This window comes from Hipposideros armiger, unplaced genomic scaffold, assembly GCF_001890085.2.
Source record: "Hipposideros armiger isolate ML-2016 unplaced genomic scaffold, ASM189008v1 scaffold_32, whole genome shotgun sequence".
In the NCBI taxonomy this organism is placed as follows: Eukaryota; Metazoa; Chordata; class Mammalia; order Chiroptera; family Hipposideridae; genus Hipposideros; species Hipposideros armiger.
The window spans coordinates 437,222-452,585 of record NW_017731382.1 but is presented as its reverse complement, the minus strand read 5'-3'; the positions used below and the strand labels follow the sequence as shown (position 1 = coordinate 452,585).

General features: G+C 59.4%; 1 protein-coding gene across 1 annotated transcript in view; it reads left to right on the top strand.

The window, feature by feature from the left end:
* The first annotated feature begins 3,447 nt into the window (after positions 1 to 3,447).
* The window catches only part of RTEL1 (regulator of telomere elongation helicase 1), a 30,123-nt gene continuing 18,206 nt past the window's right edge, over positions 3,448 to 15,364 (top strand). The window contains 9 exon segments of the mRNA XM_019637165.1: positions 3,448 to 3,708; positions 4,601 to 4,796; positions 5,070 to 5,163; positions 5,587 to 5,668; positions 5,881 to 5,941; positions 9,364 to 9,439; positions 10,301 to 10,385; positions 12,499 to 12,564; positions 13,110 to 13,260. Coding sequence (XP_019492710.1) covers positions 3,607 to 3,708; positions 4,601 to 4,796; positions 5,070 to 5,163; positions 5,587 to 5,668; positions 5,881 to 5,941; positions 9,364 to 9,439; positions 10,301 to 10,385; positions 12,499 to 12,564; positions 13,110 to 13,260 — 913 coding nt within the window. The 5' untranslated portion in view covers positions 3,448 to 3,606.

Sequence of the window (15,364 nt, the reverse complement as noted above, 5' to 3'; positions counted from 1 at the left end):
GAGAGCGAGAGAGAGCGAGAGCGAGAGAGAGAGAGAGAGAGAGAGCGAGAGCGAGAGCGAGAGCGAGCGAGCGAGCGAGAGCGAGCGAGCCTGCCTGTAACGGGCTGCAGCGTCAGAGGAAGAGGGGTGACGGGAGGGGAGGGCAGAGGAGAGAGAGCAGCATGGACGCAGGCGGAACGCTGCAACGGTATGCCCATCCTCCCACCGCTCACTGCCAGGACCTGCCGCTCCCTAACTCGGCTTTGTGCAGGGTTAGGAGCGATGACGGAGACAGCCCCCGTTCCCCAGGGTGGGCCCGGCAGGAGGGGACGGCTTCAACGCGAAGGGAGGGTTGGAGAACACTTCACTGAGGCTCCCGGAGGTTGGGAGGCACCTTCTGTGTGGCGAGGTCTGTGCTGAGGGGAAAGCGGTCCTGGACGGTGGGGTGGGGGCTGGTCTGGAAGCCCTCCGACAGGCATCCTGAGGGGTGAGCAGATTCGGAGGCAGAGAAGAAGCAAACTAGGCGTGGTGACCATGGGCCCAGGACAAGGGCTTTGAAGGCGGAGGTGGATTCCAAACCCAGCTCTGACAGCCACTTGCTTTGTGACTGAGAGTGAGTTTCTGAACCCTCTGGGCTTCCATTTCTCAGGGTCAGATGAGACAATGACATCCCCAGATGACAGAGGGCAGATGTACACACTGGTGAGTGAGTGGGCAGGTGCTCTGCCTCTCCTCCTCCTGTGGGCTCAGGGCTCTAGGTGATTCCCACAAGAGAGAGCCTAGCAGAGACAGTGGGCCCTCTCCTGCAGTGACCGCCTCTCCTCACTTTACGAATAGGAAGTCAGACGGATGAAGTGTCATTCCCACCTTGAGGACAGAGCCACCAAGGCTGAGAGAAGTGCTTACTCCACAAGAAATTAAATCCCAAGGCCAGGAATAAAACTCTGGGAAACCTTGGGAACCTGCAGAAAAGTGAGGTGGGCTCAGAAAGGTGAAAGACAGGGGAAGACCTAAGGGTCAGAGTTGTCCGGGAGGAGGGCCAGCAGGCATACACATAATCACATCTTGATGTGCACACATGGTGAGCGTGTGGCTGGCTAACATCTGTCCAGTGGTCCACATGGCGTCTGGTCCACTGTGGGAGGCCCACAAACCTGCCAGAGCAGATGCTCAATTCAAATTGTTGACTTGGTCAAGATCTCTGTGCCTGTTGAGTGGGACTTGCTAAGGCCAGCCTCAGCTTTCCTTCCCTGTCATCTCTCAGGGCTAGGTTCAGTACAACGGCATTTATGTGTTATAATTTATAGGAGGCTGGGTAGTCCCTACATGTGATGTGTGACCAGGCAGCTCACGCCTCAGGGTTTCGGGGTCCTCAGCTCCAGTTCTGGCCCAGAAGGTTGCCAAGTGTCTGGATCCTGGCCTTCCTTTCCTTGGTCTTCTGGGAGGATGAACGCTGCTGCTCTCAGAAGATGGGGGGGGGTGGAGTTGAAGAGGGTGACTTCTGGCTCTGAGACTTGCTAGCGGCTGGCTTTGAGCAGCCTACTAACCACCCACCCTGTGCTTTATTCCCTCACCTGTAAACTGTGGACAATAAAAGAACTTATCACAGAGGTTGTTGGAAGGACAAACACGTCAGTGCCTGCACAGATGGTACTGAAGCCTGTGGCTAGGGAGAATTCAGTGAGTGTGTGGCCAGATCTCCTCATCTTCTCTGTGCTCCTGCTGAGTCTAAGATAGGCACTCCACAGTCCCCTCACCAGGACAGGCGGGTGGGGGTGAATGCCAGCTTGTCATGTGTTTCCCCAAGCATGGTCTCACACACCAGCATGGACACACACACGTGGCATAAATGCACCCTCAGCGGGAAAACATCTGGACATTAAATGAGCCCATGAGAAGCTCTGAAATCAGCGTGGCCCCTGGCTTTGGGCCATCACTTCAGCATCAACTTCTTCCTGGTGCTTTTAGAACATGCTGTGGTCGCCTACGCAAATATCTCTGACTCCACAGAGCTGTGCAGATTTCTGGGACCCCCTGTTGACTGCCAGCTGGTGCTACGTGCTGGGGATTGAGAGGGGCCCACCCTGACCAGGGGGGTACATTGACCAGAAAAAGCAGCTGGATCCAGAGGACAGTAAAGAGAGGAGCTGGTGAGGCTTTCAGGAGCCATGTCATGGCAAGGTCATTTGCGGTTTTAAGGAGAGTGATCCGGCTCAGACTCGAGTCTTAAATAGAGCTGTGGGTTTTGAAGAAAAGAAGGGAAGCCAATTAAAAGGCTAAGGCTTGTGCGGTTGTCCAGGCAACCGAGGTGGCTTGGCCCAGGGAGGGGTAGTGGAACGTTGAACCTGGTGAGGATGAATGACATCGAGGGAGGAGACCGCAGGGACCCTACTTTCCTGCCCGTGGGCGATGGAGGTGTCGGTCCCCAGGCTCAGGAAAGAAAGGGGCAGGGAGGGGGCCTGGAACCCAGCGCACGCGCAGCGCGGACCCCTCGGCCGGGACACGGTTTCCGCTGGGAGCACCGCGCCGCGGACCGGAACTGGGGGCAGAAGTGCAGCGCGTTCCGTGACGGATGCGCGCCTCAGCCCGCGAAATCTGAACCGGATGACGGCGGGGGACGCGCTGGCGGCGCCTCGGCAGGACTGGGGTGAATTCCTGGGGACCCCCGGTCGTGGAAAGCTCCCCGTGGAGACAAGCGGGCCGTGAGTCGCGGAGACCCTGGAACTGGTAGTGCCTTTACTCGAGCGGCGGCTTCGGAAACTACAGTTCCCGGCAGGCCTCGCGCCGCCCTCGGGCCCGCGCGTCGGCGACTCGGCCGCGCTGCTTTCTGGGGCCGACAGTTTTTCTGCGCTCGTGGGCTCTACGCGCCGCGCCCTGCTGAGCCGGTCCTGTGGCCGTGGCTTCCATGTGAGCCGGCCCTGCAGGAAGGGCGGGCGTTCAGTGTTTAGGTGAATGTGCTGTTAGTCCAGGCGAAATTGAGGCCCAGAGAAGTTGGGTGACTTGCTGGGGGCCACCCGGAGTCGCATCCCAGGTCCGAGCAGGCGCACGTGACCTGTCGCTACACCTGGTTGCCCCCCAGGGAGAGACGGGTGTTAGCGCCGGGCCTGGGGAGCCGAGGGCTGGGAGACGCAGGGACAGGAGGCTCAGACAGGCCCGGGCTGGGGAGGAACGCTGCGAGAATCCGGCCTCTCCAGCTCTGGGGGAGGGAAGTGAATTATCACTGCAGGTGGAGCGTGGGGAACTGTGCCTCGTCCGCTCTTTTTGTCTCTTAGCCTGGCGGCCTCTCCGGGAGCGGGACGGAGCTGTGTAGCGTGGAAGAGCAAGGCCCGGCTGAGGCTGCCTTCTTCACCTCCGAGCTCCTTGTGATAGGATGTCCATGGGAGGGGTTGCCAGAGACAACGGGCGAAAGTGGCCTGGCACTCCAGAAAGGCTGGCTACAGTCTTGTTGTCCCCATTTCTGTGCCCTAGGGGTCCCTGTGGAGAAAAGTGTCATGTCCCAGTGCCACAGGCTGGCGTCACTTACCTGGAGGGGCTGAGACCCTGAGATGTCCAAAGGGGGTTTTGTCCCTCAGACCCGTACAGCCTGCATCTCAGCCAACCTGTGTGCCCTCCCGAGAACAGGCCAGTATGCCCAAGATAACTCTGAATGGTGTCACGGTGGACTTCCCTTTCCAGCCTTACCAATGCCAAGAGGAGTACATGACCAAGGTTCTGGAGTGTCTGCAGAAGGTAAAGCTGCAGACCGAGGGGTTTGGACCTGGGGGATGGGTCAGTGTGGGCAGAGCTCCAGCAAGGGCCTGACATACTTCCACCACCCTACTCACTTTGACCAGGTCCTACTGGGTGAAAGGTATCCTTCTGGACACGGGATTTCATCATAAATAGGGCCGATGTTCTCGGTGGGTTAAGGGCAACAATAAGGAAACAAGAAAATATAATTCTCAGTGGTAATTAGTGCTATGAAGAAAAGACATAGGTGATACAGGCTTGGGAGCACCTGTGGGGCCTCTCTGAGGAGGTGGCAGTTTAGCTGAGGCCAAGTGACAAGGAGCAGCTGGCCCTTGATGGACCTGGAGATAGTATTTCACCTGGAGGGACAGCAGTGCCCAGCCCTCATTCTGGAAGATCTTTAAACCTTGGGTGCACAACAGGGTGGGAGAGGTGCAGCTGCTCTCTGTGGGGTTTCTCAGGGTGCCTCCTTATCCTGCTCAAGCCCCCAACCCGAGGGCTGACTGCAGCTGGGGTCCTGCTGCGAGGACCCCACTCCTGTGGGGCTGGGAGTGCAGCTTTGCCTCCGTGTCTCCCCAGGTTTCCTGCTCAGGCTCGCCTGGTAGAGCTATGTAGGCCATCAGTTCCCTCCACTAGTGTGAAAGCCTGGAGCCAGCCCGCAGAACAATCTCCTGTTTTGAGACTTGGCACCTAATTATTCATCTTACTATTTATATTAGGCTAAAAAATGTTCTGCAAATGGCTTGCTAATGAAGGCTGGATTCACCCACAGCTTCTGGTTGAGAGTGGAGGTGGGGCTGTGCCTGAGCAGAGCTGTGGGCTTGTCTCAGGTGGGCTGTGGCCTGCTGTGCCTCACCCTGCTTCCCTGTGACCCTGTTCCCACCCCATTCAGAAAGTGAATGGCATTCTGGAGAGCCCCACAGGTACAGGGAAGACCCTGTGCCTGCTGTGCGCCACGCTGGCCTGGCGGGAGCACCTCCGCGACGCCATCTCTGCCCACAAGATCGCTGAGAGGGTGCCAGGGGAGCTCTTCCTCCATCGCCCCTTATCGTCCTGGGGGAATGCTGCTTCAGATGGAGATGCCACAGGTGACGCTCCTTTCAGCCTCTCCTGGCCTTCCCTGGGAGGTACGGAAGGGATGGCGCGGGCCCTGGAGCAGAGCTGGCTGTAAAGCCAGGGTCTGAGCCCTAGGGTCGAATTAGGACACTGCCGATATCCACGTAATCCACTCCTGGGAATGAGTGTCGGATAGGACGCTTTGCCCTCTGAAGGACGGAGTGAGCCGAGAGCCCCTGGGTTAACAGCACACAGGACGTTATCTCTGGGGCCCTGACCTGTTCTGCTTCCTTGTGCCTGGCCAGCCTCCTACACGGACATCCCAAAGGTCATTTATGCCTCCAGGACCCACTCGCAGCTCACGCAGGCCATCGGCGAGCTTCGGAACACCTCCTACCGGTGGGTCAGACAGCGCTCACCCCGCCTCGGTTGTGTGGGGGTGGCCTCCACCAGTGGTTGAGGGCTTGCTGCCATGGTGAGGGCCGGCTGTCCTGGAGTTTACATGCTGACTTTGCTTCGCACCCCGAGCTCCCTGCAGGCTGTGGGGGTGCTCCACCTGGCCTCCCGTGTGAGGGAGCTTGGAAACTGCAGGGTCACCAGATGCCTGCGAGTCCCCTCCCATCTGCCCTGTCCCCCTGCCTGTCTCTTTGTTCACCCTGGGCCATGCCGCAGAGGAAGCCCCTCCTAAGCCTGGAGCACTTTCTGGCTAGGGCCACTCCCTCTGGCTGCCTGAGTGAGCCGAGTGTCCCGGTGCTCCCATGTGTCCCCACATGGTTCATGCTGTTGGACGGCACTGTGTGGACCGCACGGCTCTCTCCCCAGGCCCAAGGTGTGCGTGCTGGGCTCCCGGGAGCAGCTGTGCATCCACCCCGAGGTGAAGAAGCAGGAGAGTAACCACGTGCAGGTGGGCTTCTGGGCCGCCCCATCCTGTGGTTCTGCTGGGTGGTGCTGCCAGGCTCAGAGCTCCCTGGGGGACAGCGGGCACAGGGCTGGTTGGAGTGGAGTGGAGCCAACAGGGCGGAACTGGCCGGGGACAGGCGCTGCAGTCAGGCAGCACAGCCAGGGGCGGACCCACGGGCCTTCCCGCCAGCCGAGACCCCATCCTTCCTCTCCCAGATCCACCTGTGCCGCAAGAAGGTGGCAAGCCACTCCTGTCATTTCTACAACAATGTCGAAGGTAAGAGGGGCTCCCAGGAGCTGCTCCTACCTCCGGTCAGCATGCGGCAGGGTCGGGGGGAGAGAGGGCTGAGTTGGTGGCCCCACGGCCTGTTGGCTGTCACTGTTGTGATTCGTGTGGCTGCATTGGGCTCAGCTGAGGATGCAGGTGCCCACATGTTTTCTGACTGGGGACCTGTGTGGGGCGGCGCTTGGAGAGCTTGCACAATGGGCCTGAGGGTGCCACCTCAGAAGGCCCACTGGCGAGGCTGCCTCACCCACCTGGGAACGTGGATTTTGGGTCCCCACCACCCCCAGGGAGGAGGGGCTCCCTGGGCCTAAACTGCCTGCAAACAATGTGGTTTGTGCTGAGCACCTGCTTCCCTCTGGGAGTCTGGAACTGGGTGCCTGCCAGGGAGGGGTGCCCACGTGACGCCCCCAGGAGAAAGCCTGGAGGCCGGGTCTCAGGCAAGCTTCCTGGGGTGCAGCGTTCTGGGGGAGTTAGCTGGGGAGGGTTCTGGAAGCTTGCGCCTGGTCTCCCGGACTCCTGCACGCTTCTCCCTTCTCGGATTTTGGGGTGTGTTCCTTTGCTGTGAGGCACCGCTGTCACCTCGTGGATATGGTTCTGAGTCTCGGGCTTAGTCCTAGTTAGTCCTGTAGCCTTTGGTGCTATGTGGTAAATAGCCTCATCCAGAGATGGGTGACAGTGATGAGCACAGGGCTGGGGACAGCAGCCTCCCTGGCTCTGCCTGCTGTGGGTGACCGCAGGTGCCCGTGGCCCTGTGAAGGGGACCCCTCTCTCTTGCCGACTTTCCTGGGGCCCAGAGTATAGGGGCTGGCATTGGGGCCCTCCCCCTTTAATCTCGGCATCTCCCTTGCAGGGCTGCCCCTTGTGTCTGTCAAGACATCTATAGCAGAGGCCTCTGGGGTGTGGTCACCCCCTTTCCTGTCTGCAGGCGGGGCTCTGTGGCGTGGACAGTCAGCTCCCCTCAGTTTCCTGCCTCAGGATTGGGACTCAGACGCTGACACTGAGGGGCCCTGAAGCATTCTCAGGTGTTGGTGGTCCGCAGGCTGCCATCTGTCTGGGGTTTGGCATGCCCAGTGTGCCAGCCTGGGGTTTGGCATGCCCAGTGTGCCAGGCCTGTGCTGGCAGAGGGTCAGGACAGCACTGTGCTCCCAGAGGCCCGAGCTGGGGGTCCCCCACCTCCCAGCACAAGGGTTCCTGTACCCTGCCCCTTGGAGAGACAGGGTGGGCTCAGGCCCACCTCAGGTGTGACCGGGTGCGAGTGTGGCTGGGCAGGGTCCCATCTCCTGCACAGCTTGGCCTCTGGTGAGGACCCAGGATCCCGGAACGTGCTCCTTGCCCTTTCTTGTTTGCTCTGTTTTTTGGTCTGGTGGCACCGAGGACCTTTGGGACAGCAGTGAAGGGTGCGTGGGAAGAGTGTGCACCTGCCTGATGTGCAGCCACTCTGGACGAGGGCAGCCACTGGTTTCTGTGGCCTGTGGCAGCTGGTCCTGACCCCAGGCAGAGCCCACTGCCTGCCTGCCTCTGCTTCCTCTGTGCGTCAGGCCTGTGGGTGTTGGGGTCCTCGGAAGGCATTCTTTCCTCTTCTCCTTGTCCCCCCTCTGCTCACAGCGCTCCCACCTCAGCCCTGCCTTCGCACGGCCCTAGCATCACGCCCGTATGCTCCATGGAGTCGTCCCCTCAGCCCCACTGTGGCTGCCTCCCTGTCCACATCCCTGACAAAGAGGGTGGGGTGCCAGAGCCCCACTCACCACGTGCCAGAGCCTTTGAGCAGCACCCTGGGAACCGCTGCAGTCTGTTGTCCACAGCTGCTGTGGGTTAGCTCACCCACTCTGCTGGTCTAGCCTCCACCTGCAGGGTCCCTCACCTGCACCTTCTCTCACCTGCACTATCCCTCACCCACACTGCCCTTCACCTGCAGGGTCCCTCACCCGCAGGCAAGGTCCCTTATCTGCACAGTCCCTCACTTCACTTGGAGGGTCCCTGAGCAGGGACGGGTCAGGAGGCCAGGGGAGGCGGAGGTGGGGCTGAGGGGAGCTTTCAGCCCACAGCAGAGACACTGTTGCATCCATGCTGGCTCCCTGGGCTGCAGACCTTATCCCCACTGTCCCAGGCCCTGTGTGGCTGAACGGGGGAGGCTGTCCCAGGTAGCCTGCTGGCTGCAGCCTCCATCTGTCACCTCCCCAGGCCCCAACCCACCTGCTCTGCTCTGGTGTTTGCTGCCAGGGCTTTTGGTGTGTGGGGGGTCTGCTCACTGTAAACCTGAGCATCCTTGCTGTGTCTCAGCCTCCCCTGCCCCCCCGCCCCCCGCCCCGCTCCCATGGGATGGGAGTGGGTGTCTCCAGCAGCTGCCCAGCCCTCGGAGGGGAGAGAGAAGCGGACAGAGACCCAGGAGGCTCTGAGAGGAGAGGGAGGCTGGTGTGGGAGGAGAGACAGAGCTGGGCCCGCCCGGCAGGCAGCCATGGGGGCCCGCCGTGCTCCCATCCCCCTCACGGCCGCCTAGTGCACGGATTGGCTGGTCAGTTGCTGTGGCACTGCTGAGTGGATGCTCTTCCTCCTCTCCCTCTCCTGCCTCTGGGGGCACTCTGGGGCTTGGCCTGGTACCTGCCACAGCGGGGTTGGGAGCCCCAGGTCGGTTTGCACATGTGGCTGCCCTGAGACCCTCTGAGGTGCTTGTCAGCAGAGACCCCCTGGTCCCACCCACCAGGGCATGAGCCCTGGAGTCGCTGGGTTCCGGCAGCTCTCAGCAGACCCTGTCGGCCCGCTGAGGGCCTGTGCTTCTTCCTGAGGCCCTTATTGCCTAGGGCCACTCCGAGGAAGGCGCCCCGGGACTGCTGGGTCTTGGGGGGGCTGTGCCTCAGCTCTGCCGTCCCTGCTGGGTAGTGCCACCCAGCATTCCTGCCGTGCTCTGTGGAATCCAGCTCTCCTTTAGAAGGAGACGTGGGCCTGTTCTCATTGGGAAAGTGGGGCGTGTGGAAGCGACCTGCTGTCAGACTGCAGCCTGGACGCATGGCACAGGGCTTGTGGGAGATACCTGTGTCTTTGAGACTGTCTGGGGCAGCAGTGACAGGCTGAAGGTTCTCCCTCTCCTCTGTCCCCATGGTCCCTGGGGGACTGCATCAGCACCTGTCTCCTATTGGTGCTTGGCCTCGGGCTGGTGGTCACCTTCTGGGGTACAGAACAGGGCTCCCTCAGGATCGCTTCAGGTTCAGGGCCCTCCCAAGGGGACCCTGAGGCCCATAGAGCAGGGATTCTGGTGAGCCCAGGTGACTGGGGTGCCCCAGTCCTGCCCCAAGGGAGGGTCCCCGGTGGCCACACCCACTGTGCACTGTGTAGGGGCCGTTCTGTCCTGGGCGTCCTGGGGTCTGGGAGACTCAGTGGGCAGGAGGGCGTGTGTTTACTCCTGCCCGTACCCCCAGAGAAGAGCCTGGAGCAGGAGCTGGCCACCCCGATCCTGGACATCGAGGATCTGGTCAAGAGTGGGAACAAGCACAAGTAAGACCCCTCCCGGCGAGGCCGCTTGGGCCACGTCCTTCCACCCGGTTCTCCCGCAGTGAGTGGAGGCACGCTTTTCTTTCCTCCTCTGTTTTCCTTTTTTAATCGTGAAACCAACACTTGTTCAGTAGCTCTGAGCGATTCTGAGGACTAGAACGTAGGAAGGGGCGTTCGCCCTCCTTCCCGCCCTCAGCCCCCCGCAGGTGACCGCTGTGCCAGCCCCCTGGCCACCTCCTCTCAGGGCTTTGCGCTGTGACGAGCAGACGTTTGGTTTCTGATGACCTCACTGGTCTATCCAGGAACAGGGGTGGGGTTTTTCGTTTTGTGGGTTTTTCAATAGGCAATCCACTGACAGGATGGAGCACGTGTGGTGTGAACAGCAGTGCAGTGGGCTGTGCTGCTGGCCCCAGGCTCTGGGGGCGTCTGAGCCTCCCACGCAGTGCCTGTCAGGGATGCAGTGTCCCACCTGCCCAGGGCCACGGCCCAGTGTTGCTGCTGCACGTCCTGAGCGGTGGCCCCGCCTCAGCCTATGGGAGCACTGCTGGGCCCGCGTGTGCAGCTCATGGTGTTTTCCCGTGCCACCCCAGGCCGTGCCCGACTACCTTTCCCGTGCCACCCCAGGCCGTGCCCGACTACTTTCCCGTGCCACCCCAGGCCGTGCCCGACTACTTTCCTGTGCCACCCCAGGCCGTGCCCGACTACCTTTCCCGTGCCACCCCAGGCCGTGCCCGACTACCTTTCCCGTGCCACCCCCAGGCTGTGCCTGACTACCTTTCCCGTGCCACCCCCAGACCATGCCCGACTACCTTTCCCGTGCCACCCCCAGGCCGTGCCCGACTATCTTTCCCGTGCCACCCCCAGGCTGTGCCCGTACTACCTTTCCCGGAACCTGAAGCAGCAGGCTGACATCATCTTCATGCCATACAACTACCTGCTGGACGCCAAGGTGAGGCCTCAGCCCATGCAGCTGACCACTGGTGTTGGCGGGTTCCTAGGCTTGCGAAGGACTGTCAGAGCTTTTGCTGGTTTGGGGCCTGGGATGAGACCCTCGCTCGGGACAGCAGGCATGCCTGGGAGGACCACTTTTCTCACTGGTCAGGGCTCGGTGACCAGCCTGGGCCGAGGGCTGGCCATTCGGGCAGGTTGGCTTCTGTCTTTCTAGTTGGACCCTGAGGCAGTTCAGGGAGGGTCCTCAGGCTTGGCCTTCAGGACTCATGCATACACATTTTTGTGTGGCCCCCTGTTTTCACGTAGGGCGTCACTGCACGGGTTCAGCGCCTGGTACTTCTGTGATGATAACTTGTGGGCGTGCCCCTGTCCGGGGCTCATGTTGACAGCCACTGTGCTGGGTGCAGTCCTGGGTGGAGAGGCAGCAGTGAGAAACACCAGGGTCATGGGTGGAGCTCTGCTTCTGGTCGGGGGGTGGACAGCAAAAGTCAGCACAGCAGCCGATAGGACCTAAGGGCCGAGGGGAAGTGAGCGTGGGGGCCAGATGGTGCTGGCATGGGTATGGCTGGGGCGAGGGACGGGGCGCAGGGGCCACTGAGGCACCTGACTCGGGCACAGCCTGTAGGCTGCCGAGCGGCTGTGTGACCCGCCCTGTTGTGCTTTCAACCTGGCTGCCTGGGCCTGGGCCTGCCCCAGGGCAGTCCTGTCACAACTGACAAGCTGATTCCAGAAACTCGCAGAAATTCAGAAGATCTCAGAGGAGGACAAAGACAGTCTTGTGAAAGCAGGCAGGGTGGGCGACCCACACTCCTGACGGCAGGCCCACACGGGGCACTTGGGCTTCGACAGCCTTTCCCACGTAGTTCAGTGGGAAAGCAAAGGTGACGTTTTCTCCCCCCAAATGCTGCTGGAATCGCCGGATGTGTGTTTGGAAAAGAGTGAATCTCAGCCAGCACTTCAAGTTTTTCCCATGGTGTGAACTGAGGTGTGAAAGCTACAAAGCTCCAACTCCTTGGGGAGGACCTAGGGGCTGGGGACTGAGATTTCTTTGCTCAGACACAGGGCACTCGTCATAAAGAAAAAACTGATGAGATGGACTTCACTACAATTTGAGGCCTTGATGCTTTCAAAGAGTTAGGAAAATGAAGAAAATTGGAAGGCAAGTCACAGAAAGGGGTAGGTGCCCCTGGTACATTTGTCCTTGAAGGGGCTGTGTGTCCAGTGCTCTCTCAATACATTAACAACCCAGCCGGTCATTGGAGGTCAGACACGTCATGTGAAAGGGGACGGCCCAGTCAGCTGTGCGTGAGAGAGCTCAGGAAACATGCAAAAAGCCAAGCTGATGGCACGGTAGAAGTTAACAAGACCTCAGCCAAGTTGTGTCGGCAAGGACGTGGGGCACAGGAGGGCAGACGTGGCACCCTGCCCTGAGTCATGCCCAGGAAGGAAGCCGCGTCCAAGGCGGAGCTTTACCAGTTGCCAAAGGCAGGGGACCCCTGTCCATCAACAGGCGATGTCCTTGAAACGGCCACAGGCACAGGTCCCTGGGGAACACGATTGCACGGGAGCCCGTGGCTAGGACGGTGGGCGCAGGCCGCCGCGGTCCCCACCCGCTCATGGAAAGCCGCTCTGAGGTTGCACGGTGGGGACATCGTCTCCCGCTCGGGCGATGGCTTCGCGGTGCCCGCGTTTCAGACTCAACTGCACACTTAAAATGGGCACTTTATTTGGTGAAAATTAAACTTCAGATTAACTTGATGAAAAGAGATGGATGCCAGACCCCATCCCAGATCACTTCCCTCACATTTGGGGATTTCAAAACCTCCCCAGTGGGTGTCAGGCGGGCGGTACTGGTTGGCCTCCCTCCTGTGTCTGGCTGTGTAGCGCGAGTGCTCCCATGCCTGCCCTCGTGCCGCGTGAGTGCGTCCAGCTCGGTGGGTGGGCAGTGCCCAGCGGCCGTGGCCAGTCGATAGGAAGGAGACTTTTCCGGTGTCCCCGGCCGCGTGGGCCTCCCTGAGCCTCCCTGCCTGCTGCGTGCCTCCGAGGGCCCCGTGAGGGGCAGTGGCTTCCCCGCCCGGTGCCAGCCCTGACTTCCTTCCTCCTTGCTGCAGAGTCGCCGGGCACACAGCATCGACCTGAAGGGGACGGTCGTGATCTTTGACGAAGCTCACAACCTGGTGAGTGATGGCCCCCGCGCTTCCCTGCAGACCTCTGCCCAGCCCCTGTGGCCCCACCTGTCAGGGCCAAACAAACCTGGGTAAGGCGCTGCCCTGCCTGTCACCCGCACACTGTCCCACCCGTGCGTGTGGCTTCTGTCGGGGCCCTGGTTCCAGGCATGGCCAGCCTTGACCGGGTGCTGGAGGAAGGCTGCGGGTGGCCCTGTTTGTGCCCTGCGAGAGCTGGGCGTCCTGAGTCGGTGGTGGTCGCCCTCAGCCCCGATTTGTCACCATGAGGGACGGTGGGGCCTGGTGGGCTGGATGTGGCCTTGACCACAGCCAGGAGTCTAGATTTGAATGGGAAATTTTCCAATTAGGAAATGTTGGCCGCTGAAATAAAATGGTTTTCAAGCACTGGCCTCGGTGGTAGCCATCCTGGGACCAAGTTGTGTCCTGGCTGCAGAGGCCGCGGGGGTGGGCCGGGGTTTCTCCACTGCCTTTACTTTCTCCACGCTGGCCTCCCGGAGCCCCTGTTTCCCCATAACACGGTGTATGTGGGCTCTCAGGAAAAGATGTGCGAGGAGTCGGCATCCTTTGACTTGACCCCCCACGATGTGGCTTCCGGACTGGACGCCGTGGATCAGGTCCTGGAGGAGCAGACCAAGGCAGCCCAGCAGAGCGAACCCTCCCTGGCATTTGGCGCCGACTCCAGCTCAGGTAAGCTTCCAGCAGGAAACTGAAGGTGGTGACACAGGGTCTCGGGGCCTGGAGGCTGAGCCGGCCCAGGGCCCATCACTTGGCACTAGGGGACAACGCCAGCTTCTTCAAGAGGCTTCTTGGCCTCACAGACTGGGTGGGGTGGGTACCGCCCAACCATTCGAGTGTTTCCTGAAGACCTTACCATCCTCCCCCAGCCGGTGTGGACTCTCCCTCTAGTATGTAAAGATGGAAACAGATGTATTAACTGGAGACATTTTCTCATAACCAACAGCATTGTCCATGTCTGCTCATAGGCAGCAGCAGTCACAGTATGTGTGGACGTTTGGTAGACACGCTTGGTTGTCCACACGGTCTCCCTGGCCTTTGTTGGGCTGACGAGGAATCCAGACGTGCTCATGCCGTAGGAGAGGTTTCCAGCAGTTCATCACTGCTGGTTTTGGCTTCCATGCGTTGCGCGATGTGTGTCTTCAGATGTCCTGCTGTGCCCTCCCTTGGGCTGTGGGGCACAGGTGTAGACAGTCTTGGTGACTTCATTCCTGCTTTGGTCACAAGCGTGAGCAGCCTTCGGAGGGAGCGGGGCCCCCGAGTGGCTCCCTGTCTGCCCCCCTCGTGAGTCCTGTGCTGGCCTCCGGGACTCCTTTGAGCCACTCACACATCTGCATTGAAAGAGGGAGCCCTTGTAAGTGGCATTTGTTTATTTAACACGGAAGTTCTCAAACATTTCACTTCAGGACCCTTTACATTCTTAAAACTTGCTGAGCTTGGCCTGTGTGAGCTGCATCTGTGGATAATTACTGTTACAATGGAGACTAAAACAGTGTAAAAGATGTATTTACTTATTCATTTAAGTAACAAGCTGTTACAGTTATATTAGTTTCCCGGGGCTGCTGTCACAAAGAATCAAATACTGAGAGGTTTAAAATAACAGAAACCTCCTCTCAGGGCTCTGGGGGCCCGCTGCTGGCAGTCCTTGGCTTGTGGCTGCATCACTCCAGCCTCTGCTTCTCATGGTCCCCCTCTGTGTCTGTGACCACATTTCCTCTTCTTACAAGGACTCCACTCACTGCATTGGGACCCGCCTTTGTCACTGTGACCCGTCTTTATTTGGTCACATGTGCAGAGACCCTGTTTTCAGATAAGGTCCCATTCACAGCTGTTGCATTAGGATGTGAACGAATCTTTTTGGAGGATACAATCCCGTCTATAACATACTAATAGATGACATTTTCTTGAAAAATAATTATTTTTAAAAATTAGAAGAGTGGCATTGTTTTACAGTTTTGCAAATCTCTTTACTACTTGGCTTAATCACAGACTGGAATTTCATTCTTTCTGCTTTGGACCTGATGTATCACCGCGTGCTGGGTCCAGTGCTTGCTGCTGTGACAGGTCACCACAGATTCAGGCTGAAGCAACACAGCCTTGTTATCTTACAGTTCCCAGGAGTAAGGCCACCTCCATCCGGGGGTCTCGGGAGAACCCGTTTCAGCCTTTCCCAGCTTCTGAGGACCCCACGTCACTGCACCCTCTGCTCATTGTCCCGTCCCCTCTGACTCTGACCTCCTGCCTCCCTCAGATGACCCTGTGGTTGCATTTAGGGCTCAGCCTGATGATCCAGGACCCCCTCCCATCTCAAGGTCCTTAGCGCCTCACACCTGCAAAGTCCTTTTTGCTGAGTGAGGTGACACGCTCACAGGCTCTGGGGATGAGGGTGTAGACACTTTGGGGTCATAAGCAGCCTCCCCCGTGCAGCCTCTGGAAATTGCACTGTGTACTCACGAAAGAACAAAAGAAAAGGACAAATAGCGAATCATCATTTCGTAGAAAATAGGTTTGGCCTTGCAGCGTCCTGACTGGGTGTCGGCCCGGGTCCCTCAGCCGCCGCTGACGCGTTTCCCTGTGACTGGAATGTCCGAGTCAGAGCTGCACTCAGCACCGGACACAGGTGTCTCGGGAAAGAGGCGCGCTCCTCCAAGACATTACCTGGAGGTGGGCTGTCTGGGTGGACGGTCACTTCGTTTCTTAGGCCTGTTGTACCAGTGAGTTTTAGTTAAAAGTCATGTTCTTTTAGGATCGTTTTTCTCATTAAAGCCCCATCGTT